The 20,551-nt window shown below is 34.4% G+C and overlaps 1 protein-coding gene across 12 annotated transcripts in view; it reads right to left on the bottom strand.

Moving 5' to 3' along the window:
* The window catches only part of CCDC18 (coiled-coil domain containing 18), a 121,407-nt gene that overhangs the window by 36,209 nt on the left and 64,647 nt on the right, over nt 1-20,551 (bottom strand). For all 12 annotated transcript variants that reach the window (XR_009050233.1, XR_009050230.1, XR_009050232.1 and 9 more), the window contains 7 exons: nt 18,206-18,340; nt 17,958-18,035; nt 12,689-12,805; nt 8,070-8,237; nt 5,488-5,630; nt 2,374-2,537; nt 1,955-2,168 (listed from right to left, as the gene is read on the bottom strand). Coding sequence is in view for 8 of the 12 variants with exons in the window: in XM_057717685.1 (XP_057573668.1) it covers nt 1,955-2,168; nt 2,374-2,537; nt 5,488-5,630; nt 8,070-8,237; nt 12,689-12,805; nt 17,958-18,035; nt 18,206-18,340 (1,019 nt within the window). In the remaining 4 variants the exon portion in view is untranslated. The remainder of the gene's footprint in view (nt 1-1,954; nt 2,169-2,373; nt 2,538-5,487; nt 5,631-8,069; nt 8,238-12,688; nt 12,806-17,957; nt 18,036-18,205; nt 18,341-20,551) is intronic.

Here is a 20,551-nt window from a genome sequence, read left to right as displayed (position 1 = left end):
CAGGAACCTTGTTATGCAGGGCTTTGTATTCCAGGAAAAGGAGCTTGGATTTTTTTTCGATTGTGGTAAAATACATGTAACATAAGATTTACCATTTTAACCACTTTAAAGTGTACAATGCAGTTACACTAAGTACATTCACAATGTTATGTAACCGTTACCACTACCTACTTCCAGTACTTTTTCATCAGTCTGAATGGAAACCCCATACCATTAACAGTTTTTTTTTCTATTTTCCCTTCCCCCAGTCCCTGGCAACAATTAATCCACTTTCTATCTCTATGGATTTGCAAATTCTGGATATTTCTTATAAGGGAATTATGCAACATGTATGTGGTTTCTTTCACTCAGCATAATATTTTCAAGGTGCATCCATGCTGTAGCATGTATCAGTACTCTATGCCTTGTCATGGCTGATTAATATTCCTTGTATGGATGTACCACACTGTGTTTATCCATCCACAACTATCACTGTCCATTTGGGTTGTTTCCACTTAGTGGCTACTGGGAATAGAGGTGCTATGAACATCTGTGCACAATTTTTGTTTGAACACCTGTTTTCAATTCTTTTTGGTACTTACTTAGGAGTGGAATTAGTGAGTTATACAGTTAATGTATGTTTAACTTAGTGAGGAACTGCTACACTGTTTTCCACAGAGGCTGTAACAATTTTAGTTTCCCATTTGTTACTTTCCTTTTGGGTTTTTTGGTTTGTTTGTTTGTTTTCATTATGGCCACCTTAGTGGGTTTGAAGTGGTATCTCATTGTGGTTTTGGTTTACATTTCCCAAGGAGCTTAGTTATTATTCTGAATCTTTTGGGAAACCATTAGAAAGCTTAAGCAGGGAAGCAATATGATCTGATGATGGCTTGTGTGAAGGCAGTGGTAGAAAAAACAAGAAATCAAGATTTCAGAATATGCTTTGGAATAAAGTTGACATGACTTGCTAATAGACTGGATGAAAAAAAGGGAGGGAAAGAGATAAAAACAATCATATATTTCTGGTTTAAGCAACTGCATAACAATGAGATGGAGGAAGGGCAGGGTTATGAGTAAAAAAAATGAATTATTTTAGCCAAGTTTAAGATGCCTCTTTAAAATACTTAAGTGAAGATAACAAGTAAGTCATTAGATAGGGTTTGACAACAGTATTTGAAGCTACATGAAATTTACTAAGAATGAGTTTGTGGGCAACAAAGAGAAGAGGTCCTGCACTGAATCACAGCATACAACATCTAAGTTTCTGGGTCACCTTACTGCTCTCTATCCTGTTCTTTCATTACACATTTCACATCTTGGTCTGTTTTCCTTTTCAGAATCTATTTCCCACACTTTGGCTCTGCTCTAGCTCTCCACCCATACTTACCACATATGTGTACTGGAACAGCATTTTATGCTATGGCCGCTAATCTAAGAGCCCAGATTTTAGGGTTGGACAGACTTGTGTTTCACTCCCCTGTCTGGACGCTACTATCTGAGCATTTTACTTAATTTTCTCAAGCCTCAGTTTTTCTCAAGTGTAAAAAGGTGATAATATGCAACTCAAAGGTTTGTTGTAAAGAAATGACTGAGATCGTATATGAAGTCTCTGGCTTAGTCCTGGCATAAAATAAGGGCTTAACACAAAGAACAATATTGTTATTGTCAGTATTATTTTGCTATTAACCACTGCTGTATGATGGTCCAATTATTTTTTACCACTATGGGATACAGGAGAGGGCTAATGTAAAATAGTCCAAAGACAAAGGATGGAAGTATTAGCCAACAGCAACACCTGAATTAGTAAGATGGAGCATGGCATGAACTGCCTAAGATGAGCCACAGTGAGCTAAAGGCAGTTGAGAAGTTTAGACATCTAGAATTCAACAACAAACTCTATAGTATGACCCAAGGACTAAGGGTAATAAAGTGAAATATTTGTAATTGTGATATAATTTCTCAGTATTTAACTCACCTAAGTTCAGCTGTGAGATCCTTTATAGTAGTGTATTTTTCCTCTAACGATAATTGAGCTTTCTGTAGAACATCTCTCAATTCCTGGAGTTGTCTTAAAGTACTCTTTAATTCTCCATGAGCATTTTGTAGTTCAGTCTCTAATGTTTCCTGTTTCTGCAAGGCTTCTGTTAGCTCAGTTTCAGTGTGGTGCTGTAACTTTTCTAACTCCTTCACTGTTAAAAGTAGAGAATAATTTTAGAATTATAAACTAATTGTTATTCAGAACTTCGTAAATAATTAAGAATATCCAATTTGATTCATCTATAAGAGGCAAAATACCACTGATTGTCCCTCCCCTCTCATCTCAAATTCTTACTGTAGTCCATTTCTTTAAATATACAAATGCAGGCAGCTAAGCTGAGCTAACCCGTTGCTTACCAACATTTGTCTTCTTATCTAGTTCTGTCTTTGTCTGTTCTAATATCATGTCTAACTGAGAGAGATGCATTGCTTTATTTTCTCCATCTCGTTTTAGGTGCATTATTTCTTTTTCCATTTTAGACAGTTCTTCTTTGTACTGATCCATTTCGAGTTTTACTTGCCTAATTGAAAACAAAAAATAAAACAAATAATAAATAATAATTTGGAAACTTTAAAATCAACTGACTTTTCTCCGACCGAACAAAGTCTACAAGTTATATAAGGACAAATATCAGCAAAATGTCTAGTCAGAATCTTAAACCACCTATTATTAAAAATGCTCCAACTAATAGATTGTAATTCTGTACCAACTACATACCACTAAATACAACTATATGATGCGCTTACCTAGGTACACTGCCTGACATACAAAAGGTGCCCAATGAATTTGTTTTCTTTCTATTTGGAGATATTTTAATTTTAAAACAGATCCAAGGAGATATACAACAGATATATTTTAACTCTAATACCTTTTGGGAGAGAAAAAGTTTTACAAATTACAGTTTCAGAAGTGAAAGAAGCAATAGTTGGAACAGAGAAAAACCCTGCTTCATGAAGAGAAGATCTTGGAACTAGGATATATATATCTTATGAAGTTTATTCATCTAGTTCATAAGCTTCCTAGTAGTAACTAAAATTTATTTTTCCCACTGAATGTGCCTATTAGCTATAATTAAGAAGAGTTTTTGTCTAGAAGTCTAAGGTGGGAGTAAGAAAAGAAAGAAGCAATTATTTCAATTTTCTTAGTGAAACAAAAGCAAGATCATCAGTGAGAGCAAGGATTGGGGAGGGGTTGTTAGTTTTGAAAGAAAAGGCAAAGGTATAAAAGAGTCTCTACAAGAGTAAGTAATATTGTGATTGCCAGACAGCATTAAGTAAATGCTTAAGGTTTTGAAGCTATGGATTTAAAGTAAGATTGGTCGGTATGGTTATATTTTTCTCCAGCCTCTGTAAAGATGAAAACATGAATTAGTCTGAGTTGGATTTTTAGTTCTGTGTACCACAAAGTAAGAGAGAAGTAAAGGAGCTGTGGGTATATGTAAATCAGTGATTTTAATAACTAGAATTTAAGCTAGGTAAAGAAGGGAGAAAGGGCATTAGGGAATGAGACTGATAGAACTGAAGTTAAATCAAAGAATTACTAAATTTGGGGTATTAAAGAGAATGAGGTAATAATATAGAGGTAAATGCATAGTATTCAGATTATGCTGAAATAATGGAGATATTGGGGATAATAAGATCTAGTGTAAATCATGTGAGTGAAGATCAGCTAAATAGATGTATATTGAAATCCCCAAGAATAAAGATAGGCGTAGTGTCGGAGAGAGCCTATGTTAAGTCAGGTGGCGTGTAGGTGTCAGCAACGAGGGATGATCTGATTTGATGACATGAAGTTCATGGCATAGGTTATACTACTCCACATCTCAACTCTGTGGTATAAGAACCATGGGGAAAAGTTTTTCCTTTATGGGGCTGCAGGGGAAGAAGCAATGTCCTCAGGGGAGAGTCACATTTGTTACAGCAAAAGAAAAGTAGAGATAGAGAATATAGATGTCTCTCAGGATGGACTGTGAATTCCAGAGGATAAAGTGAAAGTCTTTCAGAAGTTCGGATGGGGTGGAAAAGGGAAGAAAATACACAAGGAGATTTTGGGGACTTAGTAAGAGAGAGGAGGGTAAATCTAATGCCTGGAAATCTGATGCTTCTCATGGCACCTGGCACAAGCCAAGATAAAGTTATAATGTTGATTAGTCTTTGTGGAATTGAGGTACATACTGGTGGTGAGGCTGTGTTAGTGGATAAACAACTATCGATGGAAGAAAGAAGGTCTGAAGAACTGTTCTTAGTCTTAAACATAGGATATCTTCTTGACTCCACTGAGAGAGTTGAGGACATCTGGGGAAGCAAGTTGCTACTCAAAGCACAAAGGCCTTATCTTTATTCCTGTCAGAAGGGAAAGGGAGTCTGAGGATGTTGTGGTTTAAGTTCGAATGCATGTTAACCCTTATTCCTGTTGGTAGAATGTGGGCTAATTGAGTTTATTTTTATGTCAACTCTTGTCGACAAACTATAGGAGGTCTGGAGAAGTTAGGTATAGTTTTCAGCTCAATAGTTCTCTTTCTTGACCTATTAACTACCGATGTCTTAGCCCGGCCCAGCCACATTAAATCAGGATCTTCAGAGGTGGGACTGAGGGATCAATACTCTTTAAAGCTCCTTGGGTGCTTTTAATGTTCAGTCAATGGTTTGGTTTTTGTTTTGTTTTTTTTAAAGATTTATTTTATTATTTATTTATTCATTTATGGCTGCACTAGGTCTTCGTTGCTGCGGGTGGGCTTCCTCTAGTTGCGGCAAGCGGGGGCTACTCTTCATTGCGGTGCACGGGTTTCTCGTTATGGTGGCTTCTCTTCTGGTGGAGCACGGGCTCTAGGCATCTGGATTCAGTAGTTGTGGCGCATGGGCTCAGTAGTTGTGGCTCTCAGGCTCCAGAGCTCAGGCTCAGTAGCTGTGGCACATGCACTTAGCTGCTCCACGGCATGTGGGATCTTTCCAGCCCAGGGATCAAACCCGTGTCCCTTGCATTAGCAGGTGGATTCTTAACAACTGCGGCACCAGTGAAGCCCCTCAGTCAATACTGAGACCACTGTTTTCTTCTATTAAGTTACTCCCTGCCATGAACAATTAGAACTCATAAAAGTTCCTCTATTATGAGTACATCTTTGTCTGCCATTTTTATTATTACTCACAATTCAATTTAATAAAACAGTTGCTGAGTGCCTATGACGTACAGGAACAACGCTGATTGTTATGGGAGGACCCTTAAAATAAACCATATATTATCTTGGCCTTAAGGAACTTACAATATAGTAGGAGGGTACAGGATATTAGACTATAATACAAAAAGGCATAATGAGGGATATGATAGAGGTGCAAACAGTGCTATAGGAACACAGACCATGGAGAAATTAATTCCTCAAGCAAATGCTTCACTGAACATTATTTGATATTGAAACTCAAATACGACTGATATTAAAGCAGGAAGATAAATAAAAACTAACATATTCATTTTACCTGGCAGTACCAGTAAGCTCAATAACTCTTTGCCTTTTTAAATCTGCTTCATATGTGGCCGCTTCACATTTTTCCTCCATTTTTCTCAACTTTTCAGCTGAACTTTCCCTTTGTTTCTGAAGTTCTTGTTCCAGTTTTGATACCTTGTAAAGCAATTTTCAGTAAGTATTTTAAATTCAAACACAGCTGAACATTCTTCGGAAGAAAAATATTTATATATATTTGTAGCCTAGCTTATCATTCAGTTTCAAGAGGTTATTACAAAAATCAAAGTATAGACGAAACGACATTTTGAAAATATGAAAACAAAACAATTTTTAATAAGAAAGATATTTCATTCATACACATATTTACAGGCGTGACTACATCATGACACTAAAATAGGACTTAAAAGAATTGTACAGAATAATGGTAAATGTTCCTGTTTTCATCATCCTCATCTGAAGTGTTCTTTCTTCTTTTGTCAAACTATGTTCCTTTCCTTCTTCACAAATTGGCTCATACAGTGAAGGATTCCTGGATTCCCATCTGCCCTCAAACACTACAACTTGCATTTGCTCCTATTCATTCCTCCTCCTGTTTTACTACATTGAAGGAGTTATTCTTTCTCCTAAATAAGTCAAACTGCTTCATAGGTGTTCCGGATTCAATTCTTATCCACTTTGTAAGGAATCTCATACTACTGACTACCTCTACTCTCTGCTGTATCATTAATCTCTCTTTCTTCTGGTTTCTTTACATTAGCATTTAAAGATGTTCAAGACCTTCCCATCATAAAAAACTTTCCTCTATACATCTACCTCCCTCCAATTACTATCATTTCTTTCCTCCTCTTTATAGCCCAACTTCTCAGATTTTTTTCTATGCTTGTTGCATCATTTTTTCTCACTTCTCATTCATTACTTAACCCATAGCAATCTGGCCACGCTATAGACGTTACACTGTGTCACGAATGGGTTCCATGCAGCTAATTCCAATGGACATTTCTCAACCCTCAATTTACTTGGCAGTGACTGTAGAAGCCCATGACACAATTATCATCCCTTACGTCATGAAATACTTCCTTTGGCTTCCATGTATTGCATCCCTTAGAGCTCTGTCGAAGTTAATCATCTCACCCATCATTCTATACTCTTTCCCTTTATATTTTCAATGAACATAACTTTGAGTGATCTCAAAGTTAATATCTGCCTAATGACTTTAATATACTCCCTGCTCTTCTAAAACCTCTCACTGAAGTACAGATTATAAGTCATTAATATCCACAGCCCCAACTCAAGTTCCAAGTATAAAATTAAAATTGTACCCAAGTAAAAAGGGAAGGGAACCATGGAAAATCTACCCACTCTGTGACTGATCAAATGGCATGCTCATAAGCAGAAAGAATCTAAAGATAAGTAATAATCTGAATAAATCCAACATGGAACCTGTGCATAGTGGAACATGAATAAAAAGTAGAAAAAGTATATACTGGAAAATTTATTCCAAATTCTGAAGGAATTTTTAGATAAAGTTTCTTTAGGTCCTCAAAGAAATTAGAGAAGACATAAAAACCTCTTAAAGCAAAGATCAAAAAGAAATAAAATCACCAAATGAAAAATACAAATGAATTGATCGACATAAGGGAAAAAAAAAACTCAGAAGAAAACCATAAGACCATTATAGAAATGAAAACAATTTCAGAAAGAACAAGAACTATAATCAATCCTACAAAAACCAGAGTCAATGACAAGGGATTTAGTAAGTGGGAATCAAATACAGATGAGATGAAGAAATGCTTCAGGATGAAGCTGTACGTCAGGCAAAACAAACAGTACGTCTAGACTTAAACAAAAGGGATGGAGAGCCACAGGAAAGATAGCTCTAAAAAAGAAAATACAGAATACATGTCTGGTATGTTTGAACGTACAGAGAGGAGATTCTTTAGCTCCACTGGAGAAGCTGAGATTGAATTTACAATACACAGATTAAAAAGTCATAAATGACAAAAAGGTGAGGTGTAGTGAGGTTTCTGGGAACTATCATTTTCTAATTTATACTTTTCTATAAAGTTTGATGTGAGAAAAACAAAAGAAAAAGTGTGAAATATCTGTCAGAATAATTCAGATGAATTTGGCTATGAATGAAAGAGAAAAGATTAGATTCTAGTATACAATTTCCTAGGACTCTTTCTTTGGAGTAAAAACATTTTTCAAAATGAGTAGTTTCCTTTGAGATTTTTCTTTTAGACCATTGCTTGGCATTTCTTTAGGGATTATCACACATCTCCTGATCCAAAAAGAAGAAATTGAAAGCTATAATGATTCAGATAGGTATTATATTCAGATCCCCAAAGAAGAAATTGAATAAAGTAGACTAAATTATAAGTAAGTTGTATGGGGTGACAAAAATGTACCCATGGTATTACATGGTCACATTACACAGGAATAAAACTTTATCCATTTTACAATGTTAATTTAGAATATTTCTTACAATATGGTATCTTTGAGATTAAACAGCAATTTATATAACTAGCAAAAAACCACTATTATCAATTGAAAAAATTTCTATTTCATAAAACCATTCTGACCAATAATATATACCTGCTTTTCAAGTTTGGTTTGAATGTCTTCTAGCTCTCCATTTCTAATTGTCTCTTGTTGTAACATTTGCTGCTGTTGTTGAAGAGTATGCTGCAGAATAACATTTTGCTCGGTAGTCTCTTGAAGACTGTGATTTTTAATCTTCAGCTCTTTCTGTAAACAATATACCTAACAAATATAAACACTTCTCATTATAAAGACATATTTCAAACAAAAAACAATAAAATGTCCATGCTGTCTACCTTATTAGATAATTACACTCACTTGTCATGTGGGACAATTGTATTCATTGCTATAATTTATTATGTGTAAGGGCAGGGCTCATTTTTCTGATGGGGAGATATGTTAGAAGGGCTTGTTAATAGGGTTGGTTCTTGGCTGATGTCTGGGAATGTGGCTTTTGAAGCAGTCCTTAAGTGATGAGATTGTTTTTCCTGGCTAGAGCACCAAATCATGCTTTCCTTCTGGAAGTCTGGAATTCTGATACTTATGGCTGTTTTTATGTGACCAGTCCCCAATAAAAAACCTTGAACTTTGAGTCCTAAGTAGGCTTCCCTGGGCAGAAGCACTGGACATGTGTTGCCACATTTCACTGCTACAGAAAGAGCATATTCTGTGTGACTTCTCCCAGAACGAGAGAGAGAACATAAGAAGCCATGGATTTCTTCATGCTCCATCTGATCTATCTTTTTCCCTTATTGATAGTAAACTATAGCCATGAAAACACTGCACAAATGTTAGGTGCTATTTAGTATATTATCGTTGCTATCATTGCCACTGTTCGTAAAATAATATCCCAGCAAAGCACTCTTGAATATTCATGATCCAAAAACTTAAAGGAATAACAACACCAACTAAGGAAGTGCACTCATTCACTCCAAATATTTAGGACTTGAATATGCTGGTCTGCCAAATTGCTTTAAATGATACCTGTAGAGTTATCTGGGAGAACCTACTAAGAAGGAAAAAAAAAAAGCCCTTTGTCCAAGTAATCCAAATCCTAAAAAGTGCCAAAAGAAATCATTTAAAAATTATATAAATAATACAGCATAATTTAATGTATATTTTATAATATGTTACCTGTTCCCTAAAATAAAGGGAAAGTTTACTAAATGATGATATATAAATCTGATTTTAAAAGATGCAACCATTTAAAATCATAGTTTAGGGAGTTCCCTGGTGGCCTAGTGGCCAGGGTTCAATCCCTGGTCTGGGAACTGAGATCCTGCAAGCTGTGTGGCACAGACCAAAAATAAAGAAAAAAAAAAAATCATAATTTAAAGGACAGTTGCAAATGTAAAATTTTACAAAATAAAGTTAAAAAAAAAACCCTCCAACATTTCATTAATATGAAAAACACTCAGGTAAATAGAAAAGTGAAAAGTATTAGAGAGTATTAGTATTAGAGAGTGGATTGTGGATTATATGTAAATCTTCAAAAGATTTCTTATTGTTGCTTATGTAATAACTTTTTAAAATGAAGGAAAATAAACCTATCCCTTTAAAGCAAACAATCTTTCCAATAAACATCAATCCAGAAGAAAGAAATTTTAAACGCCTAAGAAACAGTGAAGATGAATCCTGACTTGGTTCTTTTTTCTAATTATCCAGCAGTGGAACATTTTACAGCATCATGAAAGGCTTAGGGGCCAAACAGTCTTCGCTTATGACAAGAAGCTCTTAAATTTCAAACTTCATTATATGATGACACTGTAAACTTGGAGAACCTTAGATATAACAGGCAACTATCCATTTCTAATGTTATTAATTCTTTTTAATGCTAATCTACTTTACTTAATGTTGTCTGTATGAAAATAATTTATTTAGTGTAAATATGTATCAGTAACATCTGTTTTGTTTTTCCTGCTAGCTCCTGAGAAAACTATAGATTACACCTCTGTAGTTTATTTTATATAGAACAAACTTGCCTGTAAGATAAGCTTATATACTATTATTTGCTTTACTGGAACATTCTGTCTTATACCTACTTTCCTATTCAAAGAAAAAAAAATGGACAAAGTATTAAAATAAGACAAAATAGTAGAAAAAAGGCCTAACCAAATCACTAAGAAAGTCATAACACATAAGAATAATTGAAAAATTTATTTCAGTAATCTAGCCACTAGCAAAATAGTTACAATTAAAAATACTGAAGTATCTAACAATTAGTTGTATCACAAATATTAACTCAAAAAACCTATATCTATCAAATTTATATTGGCATTTCACTCTATCCTTTAATTTTCACTTGACTTTAAAAGTAAATATAAGACAAATAGTTTTGACATTATATTCTGCACTAAGTTATCATATTCAGAGAATAAAGTTTACCTAAACAATTCATTATTTTATAATTAACGTCAAGAAGAAAGTAGAATTTACATTATAAAATCTACTCTACAATTAGCTTTATCTAGTATTAATGTATATCCAAAAACACTCTCATGGTTATTACTAAAATATAAAATATAACCCAGAAAAGTTACTGACATAATGCCAACTTCACAGAATTTAAGTCCATCAATTTGAATAAAGGTATTTATCAATGAAATTATTAATTCTGCTGAATAAATGCTTTATGCAGGAACTCTTTAGGCTTACTCACATCTATTTTGTGTTTATTTTCTTCCATCATGTTGACAATGTAATTCTGCATGAACATATACATTATTACTTTTTAAAGCATTTTAATACAAATTAAAATATTTTCAAAATAATTTGGGACCCCAAAGTCACTATTATTTTCATTATAAAAGAATTTATTTCAATATATGGAAAAGAATATTTGCCTGAGGCAAACACTCAGAGGAGTATTTATTAGCTGTGTGTGGTGGATTATTAACATGTAGTTTTTTCAACTAGCTTTCTATCAATAAGCTCTGGGACCATTTAATTATTCAGCTAGTATGTGATTTGGGAATATTCACTGATTTGGTAAAATATCTTTATAACATCACCTATTACTAACAGAATGGATGCATTATGAATCAAATCATATTTTCTAAAACTTAGCTACATATGATGAAAATCTCATAACTCTGCTGTTATACAATATTAATTCTATTAGCTAGCATTAGAAAAAGTTTCCTCCGTAAGATATTATAATTTGCTCTAAAGACAAATAAGTCAAAAGTAAATAAATGTATGGATTGGTACCTAAAAAAAAAAGGAAAAAAAGGTAAGTAGTAATTGGATTTTTCTCCACATTTCTTATCAACACACATGAAGAAGTGAGAGATGATCTTTTAAGTAAGTGAACGCACATGCAGTTGAGTTAATAATTAGGCAGCAATAAAAGGGCTGCAAATCTTTCTAATTTACTTACTTACTCTCTAGTATGGTTGTACAAACCTGACTACCACTTCTGATTTCTACTTTAATTCCAGACTAGGTTTATACTTCCCACTGTTGTGGAAAAGGTTCTAAGTTCATTTTGGGTAAATGCCTCTTGCATACACCCAAGTCTCTGATGCTATTTCTAAGAACACAAATTCTAAATCTCAACAAACTCTCTTATTATAAACACTGTCTAACTCCAGATTCCATCTCTGCCAAGTCCATTTATGTTGGAGGATAGTGAGGGCCTTAGAATTTAAATGCCTAAATAGGGATTTCCCTGGCAGTCCAGTGCTTAAGACTCTGAGCTCCCACTGCAGGGAGCATGGGTTTTATCCTTGGTCGGGGAACTAACATCCCGCATGCCACAGGGTGTGGCCGAAAAATAAATAAATAAAAATAAATAAATGCCTAAACAATGTTTTAAAGAAGATCACGGTGAAAAAAAAATGAGCACCTATTCTAAAAAGTCTAAGTATCTATAGTTTAGGTTGTTTAATTTTCATATATTGGAGTACAGAAATATACGCCCATCTATGAAAGATGCTATAAAAACCTTCACAAAGGGAAGTGGGAGGAAGACAGGACCATATAAAACACACACAAAAATTTTTTAACCTCTACAGTTATATAATTATGTGATGCATCTTTGATGAAAATTTGCTGACTATTTCAAAACATGAATTTAAGGTTCAAGTATATGTATTATAAATTCTAACAAAGAAATAAAGGAATCCTTCACTAAGATTATTCCTTTGAGCAAATATTTAGTGACTACCTATTATGTTGAAAGCAAAGTGGTTGACAATGAGTGCACAGAGACGAATAAGGAAAGTCTTGTATTAGGTATTCGAGAAATTCATCTTAAAGTTAAAAAAAAAAGAAAGTTGAATTTATAAACCTAATTTTCGATTATTCAGACAAACAGAGGGCGCAAAAACAAAATGGAAAAAATCTGAAGAATTTTATACCTTTAAATCTAAAACAATGTTCTAAGTGTTAATCATTTTACATTAGAATTATGCTGTGATCAACAATAATTTAATCTCCTGATTCCCTAAAAATAGATAAAAGAATCAGAATTTTAAGGTGTCATCTTTTGTTTTATATGTCATACAATGTTTGTTTCTTAAAGAATATAAAATTGGAGTTGCATTTTACTGGAAAGATTTTTTTCTACCAGGTATATAAAAATGTACTTTTAAAGTATCTTGAAAATAAACAATATCTCAAAAAGAAATCATTTGAAAAACACGCTATATTTAAAGGAAACGTGAATTTACCTCTTCAGATTTCTTCTTTAGCTGTTTTTCAAACTTTTCTTTATTTCCTTCTAATTGGTTCAAATGCAAAGCAAGTTCTTCCTTACAAATTTCCAATGCTGAATCTAGCTGTCTGACCTAAGCAGAGAAAAAGCAAAAAAGGAAAATCAACTAATATTGAGTGCTTATTATGTGTTCAATGTTTTACAGAGTCATCTCCTAATGTTACCTCACTGCTTCAACCAGTGAATATACAATCCAAATTAGGGTATAAAATGCTATTAAAGAAGAGATTTATTTAGAAAACTAATTATTACTGAAAACTAGGAAACCAAAGAGGAAACCAGAGCCCGGAGTCCTGAAGAATAAATGGACATGAACAAGTGAAGAAGGGCACTCTAGGAAGACGGAAGTACATTGAGAGACAAGGCACTGTGAAAAGGAATGGTAAAAGTTGGCAGGAGCTTAAGGTACCAAAACCATGAATTTGTATGAGATAGGTATTGGAGAGATGAGATTGGCAAGAGAGACTGGGGCTAACTGTCAAGAACCTGTAGGCCAGACACCCTAAAATATTTACCTAAAAAGGTAAGCAGTATTTAAATCTATTCCTTAAGTTCCCTTGATCAAGAAAAATAATAACGTGAGTACAAACTAGTGTATTGTGCTAAAAATGCTATGGTGTGAATACTCTTAACATGCTGAAGTCACTAAGAAAATGAATTGGGCGATTTGGAATGCCATATATACATTACTAATAAAAAAATATCAAATTGTACACTTTAAATATATGCAGTTTATTGTAGGTCAACTGTATCTCAATAAAAGCTCTTAAAGAAAAAAAATCAAAAAAAACAAAAAATTGTTTTTATCAGCTGGGGGGGGGGGAAGACTTCATTAAGAAGAAGGCTGCTTTTGCTTTGAATCAGTGAAAACATTTTCAGAGAGGCAGCAATGTAACTTGGTTCAAGTGTTCACAAAGCTGCAAATGCTTCACACTACCTCAACAGTAAAGAGCAAATGAGCAAAGAGCAACTCAAATTTAGTAAATTTTTTTCAGAATTTGGATACATGCTCTATATCCCATCTGTTAACTGGATTCATTCTTGTCTTGGTCTTTTCTTTTCCTTATTGTAATTCTGAGCTTCTTGGCAGTGTTTTTTGTTTTTGTTTTCTCAGTGCTAACAGCATTCTAATAAGTAGTCACCAAAGTGTGAAAAATTTCAATATAAGGAGAAAAAGAAAAATGTTCCCTCTTGCAAATACTATTCTACATCATGAAATTATCTTTGCAACTCTTATTTCTAAAGAAGAATCCTAAAAGACACACAGTTTTCAAAGCCTGTCCCTATAGCCTGTGAATATAACCATTAACAGTTAAAAAGTTTGTAATTTTGATTAACTTTGTTAATAAACTGTTGCCTTAATAATAATTTTTTTAGTGTAAACATAACTTTTATTTTATTTATTTTTTTATTAATAATAATTTTTAAAGTGTATTATGAAAGGTATAAATATTTACAAGTTTTCTTTCTTAAGCATTGGTACTTGTATCATCTTCCACACAAGAAAAAAAAAATCTATGACTGTCAGAATATCACATCTGATAAAAATTAACAACGTAAAAACTCATTCAGGCAAGATTCATCGCTAGATGTTAAAACCATTGGTTATCAGTTTGTTGAGGGACAGGACCTTGAACATGGCCTCAAAGATTCACCCCACATATTGCTTATTCATTATAAAGGAAAATTTATGCCCTTAAAATGGTGAGATTTGGCAGTAACCACCTCAAATGAGGTGTGAAGATTGGCAATGCCAATAATGGGGTGGCGTGACATTATGTGCCTCCTGATGTGAAGCAGTGGGAAGAACACAGTATAACCCGCTGTGTGGGTTTACGTTTGTGGTATGTGTGTGATATTATGGTTGACCTAGACTATGTCAAAAATTCAGTGTCACAAAGAATAGGAGACAGTGAGTTTAGGGGAATCTAAAAAGCCGAAAGCAAAACATGAGTTATGATTACATTCTAAACTGGGGAAAGAAAAGGAACAAGTTAAAGTAGTGTTTCTCACAGTTTTAATGTGCATACAAATCACCTGGACACCTTAATGAAATACAGATTCTGATTCAGTACCACAGCCAGGTCTAGGATGAGACAAAGGAGGTGTCTAGGGCTCAAAGTTTAAGGAGGTACTCACTCTCAGGATCATGCAAATGCCTACCCTTCACTTGTACAACCCTGAGAGTAAACGTCTCCCTAAACTGTGTACCAGAGGCACCTCCCTTGTTTCACTTTAGTCCCAGCTCTGTTCAGTAGGTCTGAGACATTCTGCAAGTCAAACAAGCTCCCAGGTGATGCTGATGCTGCTAGACCATGCTTTGAATAGCAAGATTATTAAGAACATTTTTAAATAATTGGGAAATTTTCAGTATGGACAGTGTGTTGAATGATGTTACTGAATTAATGTTGACTTTCTGTGGTATACAGAGATGGTGTAATCAAGTAGGAGAAAGTTTCTATTCATAGGAGATGCAAGTTTAAGTGTTAAGGGTATAAAGTATCATGACATGTGCAATCTTCTCGCAGGTGGACTAGCAAAAAGGAAATGTGTGAGTTGGGATGGGAATGGGTGGGTGCATGCACAAGACAGCACATGCATGTGTGTGCAGAAAGAGAGGAAGTGAGTATGGCTAGAGTTTAAAAGACAGTAAATCTAAACGAAAGGTACACAGATCCTCTCTGTTCTATTCTTTCATTTTTCTTGTAGGTTTGAAATTTTTCAAAATAAAATTTAATTAAAAATAAGTTAATTAAAGCTAATAAATAATAAAAACCAAAAAATCTACTACCCTGTTGGATTTCTTATTTGAACAGAGACTAAATCTCATACAAATAAACATCATTCACTGTGTACAAACCACTCAAAAATATACATGTATATACATATATATATGCATATGAACGAATGGAATCAAAACAAAGACACTGCTCTGCTGAACCAAAGAACCTCCTCGGGGGCACATTCTGGGGGCAACAACATAGGGGCTCTAGGCTACCTATTTGCAACAGAAGCACCTAAGCTAGTCTTTTTTTTTTTTTCCCACTTATAACTTTCTTTACGGAAAAAAAAACAAAAAAAAATCTAGAGTGGAAAATAAAAGCAATGCTAAACAAAATAAAATAAAATCTCTAAATCTAATAAGCACCTTCTCACTTTTCTACTTAATAGCAGGTAACATAATTGCTTTAATTTACTGGTTTTTTGTTACCAATATAAATGTCCTACCAATCTTCCAGCTCTGATTAATCATACTTTTATAAGTGATAAGACTTTAAACGGATTCTTATAACTCTTCTGCAGATACAAAATTCACATTTTTTAACGCAAAGAACAAACTGAGGCATCCAGAGGGACATGACCAAAAGTCAGGAAAGAAGGTGATAATGACATAACCAAGAAAAGAGGACTAGATTTCAAACTTCTATTTTGTTGCTACAAATATCTGATATGTAAAAATCATTTAGGAAATTCCATGGCAGTCAAGTGGTTAGGACTCAGTGCTTCTGCTGCCTAGGGCCCGGGTTCCATCCCTGGTTGGGGAACTAAGATCACACAAGTTATGTGGCACACCTTCTCCGCCCCACCCACCCCCACCCCCAAATCATTTAGTATAGCTTCAATGAAAGCAAATCTATTAAAGGTACCAAAGGAATAAAACCCAACATCATAATTCACTCTTTAGCCAATTTCCTTCTTGTCTCATATCTGATTATTAACAAATGAAAATGACTTACCAGATGACTGGCTAGACGTGTTAGGTAATTTAATGAGAAACAAGAGTTAAGTGGCAATATAGATTTTATTTAATGAAATTATATCATGCCTACAACCTTTGTACAATAATGATTTTTTAAATATTAATGATCTTAGAGATTATTTTTACCTGAGGAAATGAACTGACATGGCATTAAATGTTAAAAGTTTTGGAGAATACTTTTGGAAAGTTATGGATAAACATATAATTGTGTTTACGTGGGTATACATGCTCACAAAATGGATTAAAATCAGAGTACTAGGCAAAAAGTAAATAATGGATTTTTAAAATATTCTTTATATTTAATCCATATATGACAGAATGAAGGTCATAGCATGTTTGAAACTATTTTTTAGCACTAAAAATGCAAAGAAAATACTGAATACATAGTAATTACTTAGCAAACTCTGAGAAACTTAGTAATTTATTCAGCTAAGTATTTTATGTACCTCATTTCATTTAATCCTCAAACCCACCCTGTTCTAGGGCATTGTGATCCTTATTTTACAGATGAAAATATTAAAGTTCAGAGAGTTTAAATAACTCAGCCAAGGTTACAGTCAGTTAATAAGTACACTGAAGCCAGAACTGAAATCTAAGTCAGTTTAGCTCCAAAGCCCATGCTTTTAATCATAAGGCTATATATTAGGCACAAAACTGTATTTTGCCCAGAAATTCTGGATTTATTCCCTAATTAATCAAATAGCAGAACTGGTAAAAAAAAAAAAAAAGCAAAACGTTACTGTTTGTAGTTTCATCTCTCTTCACTTCCTTTGTTATTTTTTACTGGTAATGTTAGTAAGAAACTACAGTTTAAAAAACACATTTTTTTGCTAAAAAACAAACTTTTCTTAAGGTATCAATAAAAAGGACTGAGCTTAGATAATCTACAAATGAGATTATCAACTATCAAATAATTAAGATCATAATTCACAACAAAAAATACACTACTTAAAGAAATTAAGCTCATTGACATAGGTAAAATTTTTACCACTTAATTTATTTTTATGTAAATGCTTTTTACAATTTATAAAGAAAACTAAAAAAGCCACAGGAATGTCTCCATTAAGGGAAAAAAAAAAAGAAAATAGGGACTTCCCTGGTGGTGCAGTGGTTAAGAATCCGCCTGCCAATGCAGGGGACACGGGTTCAATCCCTGGTCTGGGAAGATTCCACATGCTGCAGAGCAACTAAGCCTGTGTGTCACAACTACCGAGCCTGTGCTCTAAAGCCCGCAAGCCACAACTACTGAGCTCATGTGCCCAACTGCTGAAGGCTGCATGTCTAGAGCCTGTGCTCTGCAACAAGAGAAGCTACTGCAATGAGAGGCCCAAGCACCTCCCCCCACTCACCGCAACTAGAGAAAGTCCACAGGCATCAACGAAGACCCAACACAGCCTAAATAAATAAGTAAACAAATAATTTTTAAAAAAGAAAAAACATTTTTTAAAAATATTAGCATACTAGCCTTGATTGTTTCTTCAGATACTTGGTTCTGTAATGCTTTCAAAGCTTCATCTTTCTTCATATTTTCCTTTTCCATTTCCTGAAAACATACAGATTGGTAGCAAAAATATACGTATGTGTATAAATATTTTAGCATTAGTAACAGGTTGTTAAACAACTGATTCGATCAGAATTAAAGGTATATTAAAGAAACATAAACTTAAAATATTGGTCAGCTTTTAAACAGCACTTTTATAAAGATAATTTTACCCCTTTGCTTTCCGTCAAGAGTCTGTCTAGTGATTCAAGATGATGTTGTTTACATATTATATCTTGCTGCAACATGGACATAGTCTTCTCTTGTTCTTTAAATTGTTGTTCTTTTTTCTCTAGTTGCGATTCAAGCTAAACACAGAAACAGGATTATTAACTTTCATATTAATTTTCTAAAAAATTTGAAACATTTAAAATACAGTCAACCCTTGAACAAGACAGATTTAAACTGCCTGAGTCCACTTATACATGGATTCTTTTCAATAGTATGTACTACAGTACTGTACCATCAGCAGTTGGTTGAATCCACGGATGGGAACTGTGGATAAGAAGGGCTGGCTGTAAAGTTATACGTGGATTTTCAACTGCGCAGTTGCCACCCCTAACTCTCACGTTGTTCAAGGGTCAACTGTACACAGAAAAATTATAATACATGTTAAATTACTATTGAAATTACAGATTATTGCATTTTGTCAAGTTTCCTTCAGTTTCTCTCCTTTTAGAGAAGAAATGAAATCACAAGTCCATGTCTTATCCTTCTCCTCCCTCACCAATACTATGTTGAAATTGTTCTGTATCATTCTCTGGTGCATTTCATTCTCATACAAGTTTTTTTTTTTTTTTTAATAAATTTATTTATTTATTTTATTTATTTATTAGCTGCATTGGGGCTTTGTTGCTGCACACGGGCTTTCTCTAGTTGCAGCGAGCGAGGGCTACTCTTCATTGTGGTGCACAGGCTCCTCATTGTAGTGGTTTCTCTTGTTGTGGAGCACGGGCCCTAGGCGCGTGGGCTTCAATAGTTGCAGCACGTGGGCTCAATAGTTGTGGCTCACAGGCTTAGTTGCTCCGTGGCATGTGGAATCTTCCCAGAGCAGGGCTTGAACCCGTGTCCCCTGCATTGGCAGGCAGATTCTTAACCACTGCGCCACCTAGGAAGTCCCTCATACATGCTTTTAGTGCTTTTAACTACATATGTAGACCCAAGCACAATATGTAATTTTCTGTTTTGGAAATTCACAGACATAATCAATACTTCTGCAACTTTCAGCAACTTGCTTTTTTTCACTTAATATTGTTTTTTTTTGTTTTTTTTTTTAAGGGATCTTCCTGGAGCAGGGATCGAACCCGTGTCCCCTGTGTTGGCAGGCGGATTCGCAACCACTGCGCCACCTAGGAAGCCCATTCACTTAATATTGTTTTAAATATTTATCCATGTATCCATATGTGGGTCTAGTTCATTTTTTTATGACCATACAGAATTCCACTGTAACAACAAACTACAGTTTGTTCACTCTTCTACTCGGAAACAGATATTCTGCTTTTTCACTATTATGATAATGATACAATAACATTTTTTGTACATGTCTCTTTATGCACATGTATTAGAGTTTCTAAAAGTGGACTTCCTGGTTGTAGGATATGCACATTTCTAACTTCATTAGAAACTTCTCTTCAGAGTGCATCAAAATTTATTATACTTTCATTAGAAACGTGTAAGTCTCACTCCTTACAACTTCACCACTAATTGATTGGTGTTATCAAATGTCCAAAAAGCTTTTGTGAGGACAAAATATGAATAAACTGATATGTTTACATGTATACCTGTGTGTATTATATACACAAGTATATAAAAATTATGCATGTGATATATAGCACACATATATATAGTAAAAATATAGCAGCAACAGATTAACTAGAAAATATTAAAGCCAAAGTACTGTAAAATGAAAACACTCGTATGAAAATGAATAACATGGGCTTCCCTGGTAGCTCAGTGGTTAAGAATCCACCTGCGAATGCAGGGGACACGGGTTTGATTCCTGGTCCGGGAAGATCCCATATGATGCAGAGCAACTAAGCCCGTGTGCCACAACTACTGAGCTTGTACTCTAGAGCCCATGAACCACAACTATTGAGCCCATGTGCCGCAGCTACTGAAGCCTGCATGCCTAGAGCTTGTGCTCTGCAACAAGAGAAGCCACCACAATAAGCCAACGCACTGCAAAGAGTAGCCCCTGCTCTCTGCAACTACAGAAAGCCCACGCATAGCAATGAAGTCCCAATGCAGCCACTAAATTAAAAAAATAAAAAATTAAAAAAAAAAGGAAATGATAACAAATCAGAAATTAGAGGAACAGAAAGAAAAAAGACTGAAGAAAAGTGAACAGAACATAAGGGACCTGTTGGACACCATCAAGCAGACCAATATGCACATCATGGAAGTCCAGAAGAAAGGGAGAGAGAAAAAGAGACAGAGAGAATATCTGAAGAAAAATGAATGAAAATGTCCCAAATGTGATAAAATACATGAATATAAACATCCAAAAATCTTAACAAGGA

The sequence above is a fragment of the Hippopotamus amphibius genome, chromosome 1 (genome assembly GCF_030028045.1).
Source record: "Hippopotamus amphibius kiboko isolate mHipAmp2 chromosome 1, mHipAmp2.hap2, whole genome shotgun sequence".
NCBI lineage: Eukaryota > Metazoa > Chordata > Mammalia > Artiodactyla > Hippopotamidae > Hippopotamus > Hippopotamus amphibius.
Note: the sequence above shows the minus strand (reverse complement) of the source record. Positions and strands in the feature narration are given on the sequence as shown.